At 38.5% G+C, this 22,809-nt stretch overlaps 1 protein-coding gene across 1 annotated transcript in view; it reads right to left on the bottom strand.

Annotated features, from left to right (window-relative positions):
* Nucleotides 1-22,809, bottom strand: part of DIP2C (DIP2 disco-interacting protein 2 homolog C (Drosophila)) — a 631,911-nt gene that overhangs the window by 181,389 nt on the left and 427,713 nt on the right. The window contains exons 9-13 of the mRNA XM_006874421.1: nucleotides 22,122-22,213; nucleotides 17,147-17,257; nucleotides 2,249-2,372; nucleotides 1,445-1,554; nucleotides 1,066-1,168 (exon numbers count right to left, since the gene is read on the bottom strand). Coding sequence (XP_006874483.1) covers nucleotides 1,066-1,168; nucleotides 1,445-1,554; nucleotides 2,249-2,372; nucleotides 17,147-17,257; nucleotides 22,122-22,213 — 540 coding nt within the window. The remainder of the gene's footprint in view (nucleotides 1-1,065; nucleotides 1,169-1,444; nucleotides 1,555-2,248; nucleotides 2,373-17,146; nucleotides 17,258-22,121; nucleotides 22,214-22,809) is intronic.

Raw genomic sequence — 22,809 nt, 5'->3', positions numbered from 1 at the left:
AGCCTGGGGAAAGAAAGTGAATGAGAATGAGTAGAAAAAAGAAAAGCCAACGCACTTCCTTTTAACCTGAAGTGACAGGATGTCACCAACAGCATCCTTGGGTACCAGACAGGGAGGCCAGTGCTGAGAACACACTATTGGGACACTTCAAGTCATAAGGTACTTAGAAGTTATGTGGTCTGAGCCTCCCTGTTGTCTGTCTAATGCAGTGCTTATAAGCATAATCACTTCCCAGTCACACTCTTTCTCCCATAATCATCTAATGCAGGTGAAAGAAGATACATGGGTGAAAACCAATTGTTCACAACTGTTGTAGCCAGTCACCTGGGGGGAGCTGATGACACCATTCTCAGTCATTCTAACTGAAATGTTTTGGGGTGCTCTGAAGGGACAGTTTTTCAAAGTTGTCTGGCAGTACTTTTTTTTTTTTAAATGTCTGTAGTTGCTGTTCAGTGTCAAGTCACTTCTGACTCATAGTAACCGTGTATAGGGTTTCCAAGGTGAGTTTGAACCACCAACCCTTTTGGTTAGCAGTCCAAGTGCTTATCCTACAGTGTCACAGTACTTTTATTGTATATTGTTATTGTTGTTAGATGCCATCAAGTCGGTACCAACTCATAGAGACCTTATGCACAACAGAATGAAACACTGACTGATCTGGGCCAACCTCATTACTGTTGTCATGCTTGAGCCCAATGGTGCTGCCACTCTGCCAATCTATCTCGCTGGGGGTCTTCCTCTTTTTCTCTGACCCTCCTCCACCTTACCAAATATGATATCCTTCTCCAGCAAATGATCCCTCCTGATAGTATGTCCGAAGTATGAGAGACAAAGTTTGGGTTAAACACTACGGTATTCACTAACAAAAAATTTCAACTTATTAACTTTTCATTGAATTAAGCATAAGCTCAATACTACTTTTACTGTTATTTTTGGAAATGACATGGTTTTTCTATTAAAACATTCCTAGCCAACACAATATTTAACAGAAGCAACACTGCATGGAGACACTGCCTCAACGAGAACACAACACGGCACTGCGGGAGGGAGGAGATCTGTCCATACCTTCTGTGTAGCCACAAGCTTGTGTAAGGGCTTGACAGTGGGTTAGCAGTGCAATTCTTGTCACAGTCACCCCAAGTACGCTTCCATCCTTACATGTTTTATACTAAAATGAGACAGAAAATCATGAAAAAGTGTTGCTGAGAGGCAATAAAGCAATTGATACCTATCTATTAGTAACTCAGGACATGGACTCTGAAGTCTGCAGAATTAGGAACAAATTCTAGCCTGGCCACTTGCTAGTGGTGTGACTTTGAATTTAGTCATTGAAGGTGCTCTGAATTCCTTACCTATGGAGCTTGTGTGACCATCACAAATGCATGTGACTCAATTCCCAACATATCAATCTACAGCTAATGGAAGAAGGTCATGTGAGACTTACCTCAATATAAGCTGTGTCATTATTTGCATCCTTAATGTGAGGGAACCAATCTCGAGGCGGTTTAGAGAGATGTTTAGATTCTGTGACAAACCATAATAGTTTTGGCCAACCTTGGAGATAAAATAACAAGTTGTTTTTAAGTTAGCACCCAGAAAGTATATATGCAAACTTTTTTTTATAGCCCTGAAAAAGAAGTTACGTCTCTCCATCTATACCGTATACTATCAACAACACTTCATGCTGGAATGAATCTTTGGTGTTTAACTTATTTTATCAAATCTAAGACAACACCAACAAAAAAAGTACTAGTAACAACTGGCTATTAAATTATGTCAAACCATACATTATATGACTTGTCCTGACTTCAGAAATGTGAAATTTTAAAAAATGTGTGCCTTGGAAATGATGCAATATATTGTATCCCAATCCCAAACCCAATGCCATCAAGTCAATTCTGGTGAAGAGTGACCCTACAGAGAATAGTACAACTGCACTGAAGGATTTCAAAGGCTCACCAGCTGCTCCTTGGAAATCTTTCATCCGGCTGCTGTCGGTTGGAACCTACTAGGCGGTACTTAACAATAACAACAACAACTCTTTACAGAAGTAGACTACAAAGGATCTCTTCCACAGACCTGGTGGGGCGAGGCGTTTGAACCAACAACTTTTCAGGTCACAGCAAAGTGCTTAACCACTGTGTTACCATACTTCCTGCAGTAGAGCATACTCTTCTGAAAATGAAGACCCAGTCTCTCTGCATAAAGAACTTAGAAGTAGTGACTTCTCAGGAGCTCTCTGGCTTACCTTTAAACTGTGGTATCTCTCCTGTTGGGCTTTTTGGCAGTCCTTTGTGGCAAGCATCACTAGTCAAGGCGACAGTAACTCCACAGCTTCCAAGTAAGAAACCTATCTGTTGGCTTCCTGCATCCTGGGAGAAGGCAACAAAGAGAATAGTTAGGAATCTAACATCAGGGCTCCACACTGAGCAAGGATACTACCTTGCTGTGAAGTCGGGAATGTGAACTAACTCTCTGAGCCCTTTCCTCCTCCTGAAAAACGAGCAGCTCAGGACATGGACTCTGAAGCCTGCAGAACTAGGAACAAATTCTAGCCCTGCCACTTTTTCGTGGTGTGACGTTCAACAGTTTTGTTTACTTGCTTGGCCTTAGTTTCCTCATCTGTATGGAATACAGAGAATAGCGATCCCAGAGTCTCGTTGTGGGAGAGAACTGGGTTACATGCTGAGCTGAGAACCACAGGATCAGTGGTTTGTGTGTACCATCACACTCAGATCTCCACACCCACAAAGATTTACAGCCTTGGAAACCCTTCACAGGATCACCATGAATCACAACCGACTCCACGACACAAAACAAGTTTGTTGAGAGGGACAAATTAGAATCTGTGTTGTGTTGTTAAGTGTCATTGAGTAGGTTCCTACCCATAGTAACTCTGTATAGAGTTACCCTGATTTAATTCTCATTAAAAAGCTGCTATGATATTTTTCTCGAGTTCTTTAAGATTATAATCATAATCACTGTAGAGAATAAGAAGTGACCAAGCAAATCTCTTTTTATCTAACATATACATACTAAGTAATTGATTTTCAAGATAATCAAAACAAAGCCCTAGAATGTATAGGATCCCATGAGACACTGGCATACCAAGACATCAGCCATTCTCAATCACAGAACAGAAGGGCCGGCTGACTTCCTCTCACCCTGGGGGTGTATGCCAAATCTCAGTAAAATACAGACACCTCACTGGACTGCTTCACAGAGGCTGCACTGTTTTAGTAATGGAAGAGTCGTGGACACCCGTGTTAATAGACTCTATTGGTACCATTTTTCCAACAGCATGTGCTCACTTCATGTTTCTGTAGGACATTTTGTTAATTATTGAAATAGTTCAAACGTTTCCATAATGCTCCTGCAGATGTAACGGATCACAGTATAACGGAATCAGAACTTGTACATGCCCTGCTGTCGCTGTTAACTGCCACTGAGTCAGTTCTGACTCATAGTAACTCTATGTAGGGTTTCTGAGGAGCGGCTGGTGAGTTTGAACTGCCAACCTTATAATTCAAACTGACCTTGTGATCCAGTGCTTATTCTACAGCGCCACACCAGGACTCCTAATATGCCCTCGGAAACCATCTGTTTTACTGTAGTGCTCTGGAACCAAGCCCAGTGTGGTGCTGGAGGGTACAGACTGGAGGCCTAAACCCAGCATCCGCTTCTTGGAAACCCTCTATAGAGTAAGAGTAAGACAATGAGTGGAAACTGACTTGACAATGCTTAACAACAGCAACAACAACATGCCTATAACTGACACATATTACATTAAGCCACTGATAGAAGAACAGCTGATAACATGTGAGGAACAGGAACACCTGTGAAAGTCCCAACAGAGTGAACCTCAGGTGGGGCAGCTACAACCCTGTGTGACACTGCTGTGGTGAGGAATGTTGTTGATTATGTCCAATTCTGACCACTTTCTGTCTAATACCAAGACAAATAGCTAGGTTTCTTACTCTCCACATGTCACGCTGCCTATGTTGGCTTGTGGTCTTTGGCTTTTGAAACTAAAATGAAAGTCTCTAAGTAACAAGCATGACTAGAACTGTGATGTTATCACTTGCAACCAATGAGTCACCTCTACTCAGTCCTCACATGCTCTGTATACCAGGGCATGGACCCACAAAAACCTGGTAAATCAAATGGGTAGGACCAAAGTCCAGGCCTGGGTTACCAATCCTCCAACCCATGTGTGGAATGCTAAAGGAAACCATGAGAGATAAAGCCTGAGGGCATCCAGCATCATTAACATTTCAAAGTTATAGCTTTATTTCAGTTAAAAAAAATTTTTTTTTAATTGTAAACTGAAGTCTCCAGTGAAAAATAAACTTCTTTATGTGGAATTCTCAATTTAGGTGGGTCTTTTGCAGATAACTCACAGACCCACAGGATCACTATACATAGACTATCATTCCCATGTGCACAGCCCATGCAGCCCTGAGAGAAGAGAGGATGTTGGGGGCTCAGCACATGCAACATTCTTCATTTCAAGGGCATCTCCTTGGACTGTCCTTTAAAGCAGACATTTTTAAGTAAAGATACAGTAACTACATTTTCATGGGGAATTTGGTTACCTAACAGTGAATCTGAGAGTCACATTACAAAAGCAATCAACATACAAAGGTGAGGGAACAGAGGTTATGTAAATGGAAACAGTTATAGCAGCAAAAGAGCAGTTTCTTTAAAAGCAGGTATTAGTGGGGCTGAGTCGGGAGGCACACACTGCAATTGTCTGTAATGAGACCTTGAAGAGATTTACAGTTAGTTACTCATACCTATCACTTTCAGAAAACTTTTTTTTTTTAATTTTTTTTATTGCTATGAACAATGTATATTCTCCAGAAACAGCATGCCAGCTCTCAGTGGGATGGCTCATGTTCTGCAACAGAGAGAACACTGCATGATTAACTAACTGTGACCCGATCCAAGGGGTCGATGATGTTGCAAAGGAAGCCAGGTCACTACAGTTCCTACAGATGACAAAGTGGCTGTACAAATACAGTACTCTGACTTTAATTCTCCCACGGAATAAGGACTGCCTTCCCCTGATGCCTGACTTTTAATAGCCTGTATGTTATTTAATTCCAAAAAAGATAAAATCACATGTGCAAAAAAAAAAAAAAAAAAAAAAACCCAAAAAACCTTGTGGAATAAAAGGAGAGATTAGAGGCCACATGGGCAGGAGAATGATTAGGAATACAATGTTCCAATTTAGCCTCCACACTACCAGATAATGGTCTCATCCCTGGAATTAAAAAAATTCCTACTTATCCTTCACAAATTGTCAAAATTACTCTGCCCACCCTCCATGTCCTACCCAACTTTAATTAGCCCCACCCTTACATGCGCTCAGAGAACCTGCAGTCTCCTTTACGGTACTGGTCCCATCTGTAATTAAGCAAATGCATAACTAGCTATAGAGCCTGTGTCCAGCACAGAGCCTTGTAAATGGAAGCACTTTCAGCCAATAACTACAAAATGAATGAAACCCTGAGCATGCTGGCACCCCAAACACAGGAAAACCCAGTCATGATGGAGCTCACTGCCTGAGACAGGTTATCCATGGACCGAATCTGTCTGCTCAAAGTGCTGTACTACTGCAACGGCATTTTGGGATCAACATCCAGATCTCAGTTTACTCTACTGAAAAAGGCAGTGTCTGCCACCAGTCTGACTGAAATTGTCACACTAGATATGAAACTGACGTGGGGAAATAGGCTGTAACCCTAAAATCATTCCCTCTGCCCTCCTTCACACCTTTTAAAAAAAGAACCTTTATCTGGAATGTGGGCTTTTCCTACTTTAGTAACAATGCACTGAGGTCAGACACAGACACTTACATTCTCAGGGAGGTGGGGGTGCATACTTTCCCCTCCAGAATTACTTTGAGGTCATGGAATGCTGACAGTCAATTCCTCTATTTAAAAACAACAACAAAAACTCCAAATGGTTCCTTTTGGCTTTTTTTTAAAAAAGCTAAACAAATCCTGAGTTCAAAGCTTTCTCTAGCTTTCAGTCTCCTTCAGCAATATTGCTGGCTCATTTTGTCACTTTCTAGAAATTCTCTTTGTTAAGCAGTTAGTCTGCCAGTAACTTCTCAAGTGTCCCTGACTGAACAGAACAGGATGGATATGTCATTATACATTTATGCAGTGCACCCCATCCAAGTCTTTCCATCAGAATCATCAATCATCTTCATAAAAAGGATTTTCTAATAAATGTAAAGTAAGTTCATGAAGTCATCTCTCATGAACTCATTTTGTATTTGTGGCCTCCAAACTACAAGCTAGTGTTCATCCAATTTCATCTCCTGCCTACTCAAAGTGCTAACTTGACAGTATGTGAGCTCCCAGGAGGTAGCGTAAAGCCAAATATGGAGGGCAATGGAAAGATGAACCTTACACAATCAACATAAAATAGACTCTGGACTAATAGTAAGTTTAAAGGTGAGTAAGGTGATGTAACCAACCTGGATCAAAGAAACAGGATATAAAACGATTGTCTTTATCAATACAAGGCTACAATGTTTTAATTTATTGGTCTTTTGTCCATTAATTTTAATTTGTAATGGCAATTTTCATGCACAAAGTTAGAGTACAATGAAACTCCATGTCCTCTCATCTCACTTCAATAATGTTTGATAGCTGAACAATCTTGTTTCACCTATCACCCTCAATATACATACATACACTCACACACACACATAATGGACACACACACATTCCGCCACCAATTAGACATGCCAATATATACTTCAGTTTGAGTTTTCACCCCAAAGAAGCCCTCAAAGCTGGCCATTAGCCGTTCCCTTCATCCCCCCACCTTTTTCCATCACTCTGTCTCTGAAGGTTTCTATGGTCTTCCAATTTCCTTTTTTGAATTTAGCTCCCAGGAAAAAAGTACCATATAACTGTAGACATGAAGTTATACACGGCAAGGCATTAATAACAGTCCTTCGTGGAATATTTCATTTTAACAGAATGTTAAACCTTTATCAAAGTAAACTAATAATATATGTAGAATTCTAAGGAAATCAAAGGTAATTTCCATAGATGTAGGAGAGAGACTTCCCTCTGCAGTGAAACCATGTAAGGAGCAGTAACTCCACTTGGCCTATGGCTGCCCTGCTACTTTACTGCTCAGGTGCACACAGAAAAGCCCAAGGGCAACTGGGACGTTCATTCTCCTGACTCATCTTGTCCCTGCGCTCCTGTTATACTTAGAATATGCACAAGTCCATGCCTTATTTTAAGGATTTTACCAACTGTTTCTTGCACCGTGTGGTTAAGAGGTTTGCATTCCTTCCTTCTTAGCTACAGTCTGGCATCATGAGACAAGCACAATCACCATCGAGAGAGGGTTTTAATGGCAGGTTTTACATTTTCCAGTTCTGCAATGATGCCCTCAAGTCCCTGTTGTGATATAGACAAGTAGCTGATCTACCTTCTCCGTCTTCATTCCAGAACCCACTTATCACAGGAACACTAATTTACGCTCATCTGAGTCCCTTAGAGGAAAATGTAACTAGAGGCCAGTGGTTACTGGGTGGATTCCACTTCCACGGTTGTCACATGAGGACAGTGCTCCAGAGAGGTTTCAGTGACTCTTTCTCAACAGCCCTGTCTTCTGAGGTGCTGCTGGTGGGGGTTGGAGGTTGTGTGCCATGGAGTTGGTTCCGACTCACAGCAACCTTGTATAGGGTTTCCGAAGCTGTCAGTCTTTAAGGGACCAGAAAGCCTCATCCTTCTCCCATAAACAGCTGGCAGTTTCGAACTGCTGACCTTGACGTTAGCAGCCCAACTCATAACCACTACACTACCAGGTACCTTTGTTGTTGTTGTAAAGTGCTGTCGAGTCGGTTCCGACCCATAGCAACCCTATATAGGGTTTCTGGGCAGCAACTGGTGAGCTTGAATTGCCGACCCTGTGGTTCAAATGCTTTGCAGTCTGGCACATTAACCCACAGCACCACACCAGGACTCCAGAGGACTCCTTTAGGTGGACACAAATCATCAAGCTTTTAGTTAGCAGCCAACTGTTTCCATTTGGTGGTCCAGTGGTACTTCTTCCCACATCGGGGACATGGCCACGACATGCAGCTTTATGTGTTGCTATGTGGTGCTGTGAGTTAATGCGCCAGACTGCAAAGCCATTTGAACTACAAGCTCGGTGGTTCAAGCTCATCAGTTGCTCCTTGGAAACCCTATGCAGAGTCGCTATGGGTCGGAACCGACTCGACGGCACTTAACAACAACAACAACATGATGGTCCTGGTATGGCGCTGTGGGTTAATGTGCTGGACTGCAAAGTCATTTGAACCGCAAGGTCGGCAGTTCAAGTTCACCAGCTGCTCCTCAGAAACCATAAACACAGTAGCTATGGGTTGGAACGGACTTAACAATAATAATGCTATAGTTACATGGGAACAATTTCTGAGCAATATAAACTACATGGAATCCTGGTGTGGTACCACAGGATCCGCACTCCACCTCAAGGTTGGTTTGAATCACAAGGTCGGTGGTTCAAACTCACCAACTGCACCTTAGACATCTTATACAGGGTAACTATGACTTGGAACTGACTCGACAGCACTTAATAGCCACAACAATGATGCTGAATAGGATTCAGTAGAGCCTCCAGGTTAAGGTAGAGTAATAAAAAAGTCCTGGAAATCTACTTCTGAAAATCCGACAATGAAAACCCTACGGATCACAGCGTAATTGTGATCCACAATTCGTCATGGGGATGACACAAGAGCTGGCAGTCTTTCATTCCAATGTGCATCACCGCAAGTCTGGGCCAACTCCATAACAGTAAGGAAAAGTAAGATGTTTCCTCCCACCCCAGGAGTTACAACAGAGAATAAATAAAGGAGTATGAGGACTAAACTGCTCAGTTAGGTTTATATTAAACAATATTTTGGATTCAGAAAATGTGGCTCTCTTTAGGCCCTTTAATTTTGGATAGCCCTAGTAGCTAAAAAATTGTTTGTTGTTGTAAAGTGCTCTTGAGTAGGTACCAACACATAGCCATCCTGCATAGGATTTCTGAGTCTGTCAATCTTTGCAGGAGCAGAAATCCTCAATATTTCTCTCAAGGAGTGGCTGGTAGGCTCAACCACCTATCTTGTAGTTCTCATCTTTTGGAGCCACCATATTCCTATAGAACTAGACAGGGGAAATATAAAAGATTCCCATATTTCATCATCCATTTGAATTAGTAACTAAATAAAAAATATCATTTCTTTATTTAAACACAGTCCTGTAAAGACTGTTGCTGTTCAGTGCATCAAGTTACTCCTGCATACGGTTTCCAATGTGACTGGTGAGCTTGATCTCGTAGTTCAAACCAACTTTGCAGTCCAGTGCACTAGGCCACAGCACCACACCAGGCCTCCTATTCAAGACTGGTTGTTTGGTGGTGTACCTGCATAAGATTTCCAAGGCTATAAATCTTGACAGGAGCAGAAAGTCTCATCTTTCTTCTGCAGAACAGCTGGAAGTTTTGAACTGCTGATTTTGAGGTCAGCAGCCCAACTTGTAACCATTACGCGGAACCATTATACTCTAGAGTTAAAAGTATCTGAGCCAAAATACGCAGCTCCTTGCATCATTTGAAACGTTTATAAACAAAGTAATCTTATGGTTATGTTTTTCCAACAAGAAAACCTCTCATGATGTCATGACAGGAAGAGAACTTTTCTTCTGAATTCTATGGGTGCGTTGGTCCCCATTGTAATACAGTGACAAGTACTAGAGGTCATCGAGTAGAAACTCTCTTTCCTGTGTTTTGGGAAAGGCCCTACCTATGAAACACGTGGTCGTTCTTGACTTCCCCTTGACCCCACCACCTGTACAAATTGCAGCCTATTGACATCTAAGACATGCAGAAAAGTACACGGAAGACTGACAAGGCACAAAGGAAAAATCTACTCTATGATGGCTTCCACACAGTTCTTAATCACACGGCCCCCACGGTCACATTCCACTTGTTCTGACCAAGCACACACACATCTGTGACTTCTCACAAACTGCTCTACTCTAATTTCTGTACTGCACACACGGCTCTCCTCTTAGCAAATGGTCTCACTGTGACAGAATAAAGCATGCCCCACTGACCAGGCACTAGCCTTCCCTCACTTATCAGTGCTACAATTTAACATTTGCCCAGAATTAGAAAGGCTTCTACTACAATTAAACTGAACTGTTTATCTCTCTACTGGCTCACACCAAAAGATACTGGACTTTGTAACTTCAAAGGTTCTGAATACAATGTGTCCGTGTGAATGATATAACGGCCTAGATTAAATTTCTTTTATCAGAAGCCTTTGAAATTAAGCCTCTACCTTTTCAGGTAACAGTATGACATTTGTGTCAATCAGACAGTGGTACACAAACTTTTTCGGAAAATGACCATTCCCCTTTTTTCAACATTCACATGATTTTACTGTGAGAATTCACTATGATTTGGAAGACACCATGTTATAAATTTAAAATAGGTAAGTCTAAATGATACACTTGATGGTCAAAAGATAATTATTAAAATATATGCCATATCATTATACTTATTCCTTACATATGACTATCTTATTATCAGATATTTCATATTTACAATAGTAAAACAGCTACTACCTTACTATTTTTCTATTTTAATGATACATGCCTGGCAGTAACAAATGCTGAGGTGCTATGCTGGAATTAACGCTGGCTGTGAGGGTTAAGACGGTACCAACTTGGGTGCGCCATGATTCTCAGTGGTTTGGTGTACTGATATGATTTGACAGTTACATAATAATATTATTTGGCAATTAGGTAATGACATAGTCACCCTGTATTTTGTGATCAGATGTGGTCAGATTTTTCACAAGGTGACAATTTTTGCAAAACCAACTGTTTTTTTGGAATCTAACCATGCTGATGGTTAGATTCCAAAAAACAGTTGGTTTTGTAAAAATTGTCTCTGGTAGCATAGTGGTTACGAATTGGGCTGAGAACCTCAAGGCCATCAGTTAGAAACTACCATCCGCTCCGTGGGAGAAAGATGAGGCGTTCTGCTCCCGTAAAGATTAACAGCCTCAGAAACCCTGTACAGGGTCACTATGGGTCGGAACTGACTCGAAGGCACTTAAAACAACAACAACCATGCTGATAATTGAGGTGTGAGCATGTTACTAATAACAATAATAACGTGTTTGTGTGGATATACTGAACCACTGATTTAAATCTTGTTTCCATATACTGCTTAGGATGTCAATTCTTCCAAATTATAACGCTGACCCTATTGTTTAGAGAATACAAGAGCCAATTTGAGTTAGTGTTTTCTTCTTCTTTTTAAATCTAGGAACCTCTATCCCCTAAATTAAACATAAACCAAAGAAGAACATAATGTTTTTCCCGATTAGATTTTAAGATTATGGTTAACTAGAAAACTAATCCAGGACAAAACCCATCATAATGGGCAAAGAAGGGCATTATACAGTGCTTTAAGGGTCAGATCAACAAGAGGACATAATCGTAACTAATGTCTACATACCAAATGAAACAGTCCCAAGAGACATAAAGTAAACATTAGCAGGATTGAGAAGAGAAACAGACAACCCCATAAGGAAATAGTAGGTAACTTTAAGCATACCACTTTGAATGAAGGATAGAACAAATGGAAAGTCACTCAACAAAGATGCAGAAGATTTAAACAACATGTTCAACCTGTTTGACATCATTAACATACAAAGAACACTCCACCCAATGAAAATTCAATTTGCATTCTTTTCCTGTGCACATGGAGATTCTCCAGATAGACTACAGGTTATCCCACAAAGCAAGCCTCAAGAAATATAAAAACATAAAAATACTACAAAGCATCTTCTTAGATTACAATGCTGAAAAGTTAGAAATCAAAAATAGGAAGACCAAGGGGGAAAAAAATCAAGTACATGGAAATTAAATAACACCCTGCTTATAAATTACTGTTAAGAAAAGAAACAAAACATTCCAAGAAGCAAATAAGAATGAAACCACGACATACTAAAAACCTTTGGAACACAGCAAAGGCAGTGCTCAAAATAATTTATAGTAATAAATGCATACATAAACAACCAAAATCTATAACCCAACAACTTCAAAAATTAGAAAAAAGGAGCCTGTATTCTTAAGAAAACAACAGAGATTAGAGCAAACATGTTTGAAACAGAAAACAGGAAAATAACAGAAAGAATTAACAAGATTAGAAATTGGTTCTTTGAAAAGAATAACAGAACTGACAAAACAGTGACAAATTTAAATGAAGGGGGAAAAAAAAGAAAATGCATAATATTACAAATAAGAAATGAAATGGGTGACACCACAAATAAACCAATTGAAATTAAAATAGAAACAGAATACTAAAAGAGACTGCACTTCAACAAATTAGAAACCCTGAAAGAACAACTGTGAGGATGGGGCAGGAGTAAGCAGTGCTTCACTCTGTTGTGCACAGGTTGCTAAGCCTTGGAACAGACTGATGGCACCTAACAACAAAACTAGATGAAGAAATGAACAAATTTATTGAAACACATAACCTAAGTAACTAACACGGACTGAAGCTGAAAATTTAAAGAGACTCATAACAAAAGGAAAATTAAAGAGGCCATTAAAAACAAAACACAAAAACCCTTCATCCCTAAAAATAAAAATTCCTGTCCCAGATGACTTCTCTGGGGAGTTCTACCAAACATTCAGAGAAGAGCTGACTAATTCTACTCAAACTATTCCAGAACATGAGAGCACAGGGTATACCACCAAACTCATTCTATGAAGCAAGCATAATTCTGATGTCAAAGCCTGGCAAAAACAGCACAAAAAAAGAAAATAATAAACCAGTATCCCTTATGAACACAGATACAAAAATCCTCAACAAACTCTAGCCAACAGAATTCTAGTATTATATAAAAACAAAACAAAACAACAAAAACACATCACATACCAAGTAGGATTCATAACAGGTATACAAGAATGGTTCAACATTAGGAAATAATCAGAATAATTTAAATAAAACAAAAGAACCACATGATTTTATCAACTCATGAAGAAAAGGCATTTGATAAAATATAACATTCCTTCTTGATTCTCAACAAAATAGAAACAGAAGGGAAATTCTCCAACATAATTCAGCACATATATACAAAGGTCATGGACTCTTGGTGTGGTACTATAGAATTACACTGGACTGAGAATCACAAGGCAGCAGTTCAAACCCACCACCTGTTCCTCGGAAACCCTACACAAGGTGGCCATGAGTTGGAACTGACTCGATGGTATTTAATAACAACCCAAAAGCCAACATTATTCTCCATGGAGAGAGACTGAAAAGCATTCCCTCTGTGAATTATACAATGATGTAACTTTATCACCACTTTTATTCAACGTTGCAGTGGAAGTTCTAGCCAGTGCAGTAAGGCAAGAATAGGAACTAAAAGCATTCAGATTAGTAACAAGGAAATACAACGATCTCTATTTGCAGATATGATCCTAGAAAATCCCAAAGACTCAGCAAGAAAACTACTGGAACTAATTGAAAGTGGCAGGGTACCAGATCAACGTTCAAAAATCAGTCCGATTCCTTTACACCAACAAAGAGAACTCTGAAAAGGACACTAGGAAAACAATACCATTTACAGTAGTACCAAAGAGATAAAATGCTTATACAAATACTAACTCAAGAACATTTGTGGAGTATGTTATGCCATTTGACTAGCATGCCCACTGAGATTATCGTCCTGAGCCCCTAGCCCAAGAACTCATTCCCTTGAGGAGTTTGGTTACGTGTACGAAGTTGGATCAAAGATCTAAAGGTCAAACCTAAAATTATAAAGATCATCAAAGAGAAAACAGGGGCAAACTACGGATCCTAATTTATGGTATACATAGACTATTAAACATAAACAAAAATGTATAAACAGCAGGACATAAACTAGACAAATGTGACCTTCTAAAAATTACATGCTTATGTGCATCAAAACATTTCTGCAAAAGAGTGAAAAGAGAACCCACAGACTGGGAAAAAAATATTCGTCAATGATATATTTAACAAGGTACTAATGTCAAACATTTAAGGAGCTCTGGTAGTGTAGTGGTTACGAATTGGGCTGTGAATCGCAAGGTCAGCAGTTCGAAACTACCAGCTGTTCCACGGGAGAAAGAGGCTTTCTGCTCCCGTAAAGATTTACAGCCTCGGAAACCCTGTACAGGGTCGCTATGAGTCAGAACCGACTCCACAGCACATAACAACAAAAACATCAAACATTTATATAAAACTTTAACACCTCAAAAACAAAAATACCTAATTTAAAACTGGGCAGAGAGAAAACAGATACTTCACCAAAGGCGGCATTCAGGTGACCATCAAACACATGAAGAAATACTCATGATCATCAGCCACTGTTGTTGTTAAGTGATGTGGAGTCAGTTCATAGAGAGCTTGTATAGGGTTTCCAAAGAATGGCTACTAGATTTGAACCACAGGCCTGGTGGTTAGGAGCTTAGCACTTATCCTACATCACCACACTAGGACTCCCGTTAGCCATTTAGAGATGCAAATCAAAACAACTAGATACGATCTCACGCCTGCAATAATAGCAAAGTTCAGTAGGACAGAAAACAACACATGCTGGTGAGGGTGTGGAGAGATTAGAACCCTCATACACTGCTATTGGGACTGTCAAATGGGGCAACCACTGTGGAAAACAACAAAAAATTGTAAATACAAATGCCATATTATCCTGCAATCCTATGCCCAGGTTATTTATTTTAGAGGAGAGACATGACATGAACAGATGATATATATGCACACTCACGTTCATCACAGCAAAAAGATAGAAACAACTTAAGTGCCCATCAATGAATGAATGAAAAAACAAACTCTGGTATACATATACAATGGAATACTATGCAAAGTTAAACAACAGAGATGAACCTGCAAAACACCTTATAAAATGGATGAACCTAGAGAACATGCTGAGTTAAATAAATCAATCACAAAGCAACAAATACTGCATGAGAACACTACTGTAAAAAGTCAGGAAAAGGTTTATACACAGAAAGAAACATTCTTTGAAGGTTAACATGTATGGAAAGGGAACTGTGGGCACATCACTAACTTGAGGGTATTGCATTATACTATTGAGTGTTGTTGAGTTGACTTGGGTGAAGGAAAAGGCAATTTATCGGTTAGTACAAAATGATCCAGGTAAAGGAAGACAGGGAGAAGCACAGAGTTAAAGCAACGAAGGTAAACACTGTTACATACCTAATCCTGCAATAACAGTTATGATATACAAACGGATACATAGATAGTCACTCAGGGTGAAAAGGGTGGGAAGACAAATGGAACTATACCCAGTAATACAGTAAATACCCTTGACAGAGGATATTTCTATGTATTTATATGTGCTATGGAGTCCTGGTGTAAGATAAGCTCTAGGCAGAAAGGTCAGTTTGAACTGCAACGTTGATAGTTCAAACTCACAAGCTGCTCCTTGGAAACCTTATACAAGGTTTCTATGAGTCGGAAGACTCAATGTCACTAACAACAACAACATATGTGCTTTGACTATATCCATGAATATAGTAGAGCATACAGGGGCAACTTCTTAGATATAACCAAACACCTTGAGGGGATGAATCACTGGGCCAGGGGGCTTGGGACCATAATCTCAGGGGACATGATGATTCTAAAACCTACCTGGGTGAGTAGTGACTTGGATCTTTTAAGGTGCAACTATTGGTCTCTCTCTATCTGGAACAAAGAAAAGTAAAGAAAACCAAAGACACAAGAAAGCAACTGGTCCAAAGGAGTACTGGACCACATGAACCTTAGTCTACAGGATCCTGAGGCCATAAGAACTAGATGGTGCCTGGCCACTAATGCTGACTATTACAAGATACTGGATAGAATGTTTGAAAAATGTGGTACAAAACTCAAAATCATAAAAATGACCAGTTGATCTGCAAGGTTCAAACTTACCAGAAGACCCTCAGAAACATTATACAGGGTGGCTATGAGTCAGAATTGACTCATGAACTCATAAACTGACTCAAAAACAACTAGTCTAATGGAGACTGGTAGAACCTGAGACCACAGCCCATAGTCACCTTTGAACCCTTTCAAGCCACCCAGGTGGCTCAACTTTCAGTCAAACAACAGGCAGGTATATGATGTGAACAAGAACAACAGGGAGGTACAACACTCTTTAGAAAAATCAACCATGCCAGGTTAAGAGGTCAAAATCTGCCCAGAGCTACAAGTCAAAAGGCAGGAAGGGATTGGGCAGATAGATGAATGGAAATAGTACACCAAAGGAGGAAGTGGGAGAGTGCTGCTACACGGAGGGGTCTGCAATCAATACCACCAATCCAAATGTATAAGAATTACTGAACGGAAAAATCAATTTGCTATGTAAACTTTCACCCAAGTGACAATTAAAAAAAGAAAGATAGGAGGGAAGGAGACAGAAAGAGAGAAAGAAAGAGAAATTCATTATTGATCCAGATTTGTAGTACCCAGGATACTAAGCAACAAGATAACGCAAACACTTGCTTTACCGACTGAGATTATTTATTTAGCTCAATGTTCTGTTACCAAATAAACATAAACTCTACCTCTGAGAAGTGTCTCCTGGTGAATCCTGCAGTTAAATCAAGCTGTATATGCCATGCTCCCTTTATGGAGATAACTGATGGGAACCATTACAGTCTCGGAAACAATGAAAGAGTAACAGTGCATATCTTGATCCATCTCCAGTTGAGACAAAAACCCACTGTAAGCTATCTGCACATTCTTACTTCCAGGAATTCAAACCAATAGATTCCAGTTTGATGCTTGGATGAGAATTTGCATTTCCAACTCAGATATACTATCCCCAAATGTAGAGTTCAATCCAATCCTCAGAAATACTTAAGAATCACAGAGGGATATTGTTAAAATGTAGATTCCGATTCAGTTTATTTGGGCAGAAAGACAAATTTTCATCAGGGCGTGGAACAGGAATGAACTGGTTCGAAGCCCCACTTACCTCGTAAGAGAGCATGGAATTGCATGAGAACCTATTATTTCTCTTTAATAGGCTTTAGTGAAATTATGAACTCTTTACCTTTCTTGTAAGTGGCACTTCAATGGGGACAGGAACAACTTCAGCAAGTAAGCAGCCATAAAACGCTACCATGAAAGCAGCAGGATCATTGTTAGGAAAGACCAGTGCAACCTGAAACAGACAAGCCCAAAGAAACAAAGCAGAAGGGGTTCATCACCAGTAATCTAGAAGACTTAGTGAAATGAAATTTTCTCAGTTCTTATGAAGACAAATTAGAACACGTAAAGGTTTCCAATACATTTACAATGTTACATACCACATTCTGCTTTTTAAATATCATAAAAAGACAACCTTCTGTAAGCACTGGGATTAAAAATTTAAATAAAAATGGATGCTGGAATAAAAATTAGGTGTTATTTTTTAAAAATGCATTGCTTTAACAAAAAAAATACACTTTTACTTTTACTTATGAGAAGGACAACTATTAAAAATTGTTAGCTATAGTACTGTTGAAGGAGTTCTGGTAGTGTAGTGGTTACGAATCGGGCTGCTAACCTCAAGGTCAGCAGTTCGAAACTACCAGCTGTTCTGCGGGAGAAAGATAGGTTTTCTTCTCCCATAAATATCTGCAGCCTTGGAAACCCTGTGCAAGGTCACTATGAGTCGAAACCAACTCCACGGTACTTAACAACAACAAATAGTATTGTTGAAGGAGTTGTGGTGGTGCTGTGGGCTAAGTACTGGGCTGCTAACCACAAGGTCAGTGGCTCAAACCAACCAGCCACTCCGCAGGAGAAGGATGAGGCTGTCAGCTCTCCAAGATTTATAGTCTTTTGAACCCTAAGGCACAGTTCTGCTTTGTCCTCTGTAGGGTTACCATGAATCAGGATCAATTGAGGGCAGTGGTTTATTTGTTTATAACACTGTTACCAGAATACAAACGATCTTAGCTTTTGTGTATCACATTCCATATCTGTCTATCTACTATCTATCTGGCTATTCTTTACATAAATGAAACAATACTGTATATACGATTTTGTTTATTCACTAGTTTCAGTAAGTTTTGTGGATAATTCTTTTCTTTATATAAAGTCTTCCTCACTTGATAAGGTTCCTGGACAACAAGAAGACAGCGTATCTTGGGATCTAGAAAACAGACAGAGCTCGGTTCAGATCCCATACTAGCCAGTGTTTATCTTTATGGTCTTAGACACTTTTAACCTCTCTAAATTTGTTTTCTTCTCTGAAATATGAAAGTACTAACAAAACCTTTATCTTAGTGCTGTGGTGACAATCAAATGAGAGAATGTGTTTATCTCACATATTCCACATAATAGAAAAATGAGAAAAGTAAAATGTCAATCATGGCGTTCTAAAAGTATGACTAATTTAAATTATCATTAAGTAACGGATATCATTATTTTAATGTTTGCTGATAGTCTTTAACAAGGTATATTGTAATAATGTGACAATTTGTGTCTATGACCACTGTAAGAATTATTTTCCATGCGACTGATTATAATTATTATTCCTCATAAAATGATTTTCACTTCATATTTTCCCTAAGACTTAAATAATTGAAAAATGTATATTTTATAGCATGAACTCTTTGTTACATTTGCCAAATTGTATGAAAATACATCTGGATATATTTTCTATTATATTTTTATATGTGCACATATTTAATGTTCATGCAATCTTGTCAAACTTTTCTTTTAAGCTATTACCACTTGTTTAACAAAGCTTTTATCCAATTTTCTTAGACTTTTAAAAATTGTGAACCATTTAACTCGTCTGAAGTTAATTTCTGTATTTGCTGTGTAACTAATTTAATGTATAACCAATCTTGCTCCCTTGTTACCCAATGATACTTATTAAGCAATCCTTCTTTAGTCTCTAGTTTTAGAAAACTTCATTTATGATAGGAGCTTTGAACAGAAAGTCGTATTTCTGGATTCTCCATTATGCTTTGTAGAACGTGCCTCTATTTTGAATCTGAAATTCACTTGCTGCGTTACATTTGTGATACTCTTCCTTAACTACAGCATGTTTCCAAACAGACATAAAAACCGAGTTAGAATACACATACTATTTCTGCATTATTTCATTCTGGAATTTATCTGTTTTATTTTTCAAAACGTTCTACCTAGGAGTTACTGATTCTGCCATGCACAGTTGGACATGACAGTCTAATTTCCAGGATCTAAATAAGCAAGTTGGCTTCAAAATATTAAGATGGTATCCAGAAGGAAGCAGGCCATATTTTAAATATGGCCCTAATGACAATTTTTCCAACATAGACAGTTGGTGGACACAAATTAAGGTTTAGATTCTGTGTCGATTTTCTTCCTACATGGCATTCTTGAAATTAGGGAATATATTTACTTTAAAATAACATAAAAATCCTCTACAAAGGAAAAAAATACAAAAACTTCTGAAACTTAAAGAAACAACAACCCTGTTATATATTATGTAGTATTTCAATTATATATGAGGTGACTTCAAAAGTTTGTGGAAAAATGGAATTGAAACTCTTTGATGTCTCCTCATATATCCTTTGAATTGTTTGAAAAGAAAAATGTAATCAAGCAAGTTTTTATATAATTAAATTGGCAAAACTGTAAGTCTTGCTTGGTATTAAAACCTAACTGGAACACTGTTAGCAAAAGAGAGCTTTAGTATTAATTTCAGGTTCCTGTTGGGAACTAGGTGGGTTTCCAGAACCAAAAATCTTGTATGATATATTTATATGATATAGTAATATTCATCATTCAACTATAATAAACATTTTACTTTACTATAATGGAAGCAATGCTCTTTTGGACTCTAAATTGCAAAACAAATTTTTGCTTTGTTTTGTTTTAACAATAAGGTATTTGCACTTATTCGTATTAAGGTTTCCTTTTATATCTGAATCAGTCACAAATCCTGTCATATTGTTAGACTCCACAGTAACCACAGCACAATACTGTAAAAATACACAAGTGCAGAGTTTTTATAAACCCATACAGTCTTAAATTCTTTTTAAGGATTCTCTGTATTCCCTCTACGCTACATTGTACTAAGTTATCTTTAAAGTACTACAGCGTATCAGAAGCTGGAAGACACAACACTGAACTTTGTATTGAAACCTTTCATGTTAAAAAGATTCCAATCTACCTGTCTTCAACAGTCCTTCCACTGATCTTCAAATAGCCATCTCAACGATCCAGGCAAATGACACCATCTTCTGCACACCACAGACTTTTCTACCTTACTTCCTTTTCCACAATATTTCCTACTAACTGACCAAGAGAAGCCTTCTTAGAGTCCCAGAGGCTCCCCAATGTGAACAAAATCTTTCTCCTTCCCAGACAGCTCAGTACACCTCTTAGTATCTCTTTTGGGGGGACCTTTAAAGCTTTCTAATTCATATAAAGGCTATTTTTAAAGTCTTTACATGTTTTTTTAGTACTACAAGCTTGCTGAAGACAGACGTTGCATGTGATATATCTTTATATCTTCCATAGCTCTTAATGTCTGAGTATTTAGTTTTAGACATTACAAATGATCTTTTCTGAAACCTAAGAATTAATTCTCCAAATTGCTTTAACAGAAGGCATCCACATGAAAAATGTCTGTAATTTTCTGCTAGGGATTAGAATTTCATTTTTGGGGGAAAAATTGCACTTTATTAAAAAATTATTTTCAAAGAGAGTAAGATTTCCATTTATTCCAACAGGAGGTTGTTGTTAACTAAATACTATAATTATGTGAGCTTATTTAACAATTATTCATATACCAATGCCAGATACTAACCACATGAACAGCTTAAAGGTAAATTAAGAAAAGTAGTTCTCTGTTCTATGGGGCTCAAAATATTTTAAAATAATAAATAGGAAACCCTTTGGGTATAGGAAAGATAACCAAGTTTTGGGATCTTTAAGCTATTTAACAGCATGTAGTAAAAAAAAAAGGTGTTATATTGGCAGACAAGAAACTGGTTTCTACACTCACCCCCACATTTAGACTTGTCTGTAAAGCTTGGACACCATTCTTGCATGTTCTGAGTCAATATTAAAATGGAAATACTAATGCCCATCTTCCATAACTTTATTTTAAAAATAAAATAGACTTTCCAATGAAAGACAGTAACCTATTATCAAGAAATTTAACAGTGAGAAAAGTTTGCTGCCAAGAAGGCCTTTTTCACTAATTAATGTTAAAAACATAAAGTTTTAAGTATAACTGTTGTTCTTGGCTGGTCCATGACGTAAGAAGTACATTTATATGGCAGTGGTTAAGACCCTGGAGTTTTAAGACTGACAGACATGTAACTGTAAGTGTTGGCTATGAGATTTATTAGATAGATATACTTTTCTAATAGCAGGACATGTAACCTCAACCTCCCTAAAGCCTGGGTGTCCTTTTGTATATAAAAATAGGGAATTTAGCTCATGGAGTTGTATAGTAAAGATTAAATGACATATCATTAAACATAATCCTTTCTAATTTATAGTAAATGTTTACAAAACCTTATTTAGTAGCAGTAGTAATTGTTGTTGTTAAGTGCTGTCAAGTCAGTTTTGACTCATAGTGACCCGGTATATGGTTTCTGAGGAGAGCTGGTGGGTTTGAGCTGCCAGCTTGTAGTTAGCAATCCACTGCTTATCCTACAATGCCACACCAGGACACCTGTATATTTTGCAGATCCAATCATTGATTGCTCACATATATCCCCTCACCAACACTGTCAGCTTCTCAGGTTTCATGGGTTGCATCCCAGTTGTAGTACATGCACACACAGGCAGGGACCTGTAGAACTGCATGAAGAAGTGGGCCTCACCCTGCCCATCATCCTACCACCAGAGTCTACTTGGGGCATATGTGGCCCACATCACTGTATAAAAATAATACAGTACCAAAATCTAGACTACCTGAAAAAAATGTTCCCCTTGATTTCAGCATTCCTTCCATTATTAAAAAGACATTTTATAAAAAAACAAACTTCAAAGCAGAATATAACTTGGTCATGAAAGAATTAAATCACACTTACCCTATCTCCAGGCCGCACCATAGGTTCTTGTTTCGTACCTAACTTATGTAGAATGTTGTAAGCAACCTTCATACTTCTTGTCCATAGTTTGCCTACCAATACAAATTATAAAGAGAAGTAATTGGCTTATTATATACACATATTCAGTCATGCATATATGTACACAGTAAACTATGTACATCAATTCTCCAAATTAGTCTATGGATCCATTTGCTTCTTGAACTCTCACTAGAGACAATACTGAAAAAGGGACCAGCTAGTCAGAAATAGAAAATGTCCCAGGTCATGAAGAATAGAAGTTTTTAAAAAGAAAACTTCAGGAAAGAGAAGAAAAACTAAAAACTAACCTTTAAGACTGTTTTCTGATTTATCTATGCTAAGGAAGGGAGCTGATGGGACTCATGTGTCATGTGATCAAGACTTCCATTAGTTGAGCTAATATTATTCAGCCATGAACAACGGGGATGAAAGCTCCTGAAGAAATCCACTCAGTAGATTTAACAAAGTTCCCCTAAAGTTTTGTTTGTTTGTTTGTTTTCATTTTAAGCATTTAAATTACTCTGTTTCCCTGGAAACAAGGTGCAACTCATAAAGTCAGAGAAGTCTAAACATCAAAACAGAATTCCTCTTAGTGTTCAAAATACCTCCAGGAAAGCCACAGAAAGTTTAAATTATTATCATAGAAACT

This window comes from Chrysochloris asiatica, unplaced genomic scaffold (assembly GCF_000296735.1).
Source record: "Chrysochloris asiatica unplaced genomic scaffold, ChrAsi1.0 scaffold00276, whole genome shotgun sequence".
Lineage (NCBI taxonomy): Eukaryota > Metazoa > Chordata > Mammalia > Afrosoricida > Chrysochloridae > Chrysochloris > Chrysochloris asiatica.
Note: the sequence above shows the minus strand (reverse complement) of the source record. Positions and strands in the feature narration are given on the sequence as shown.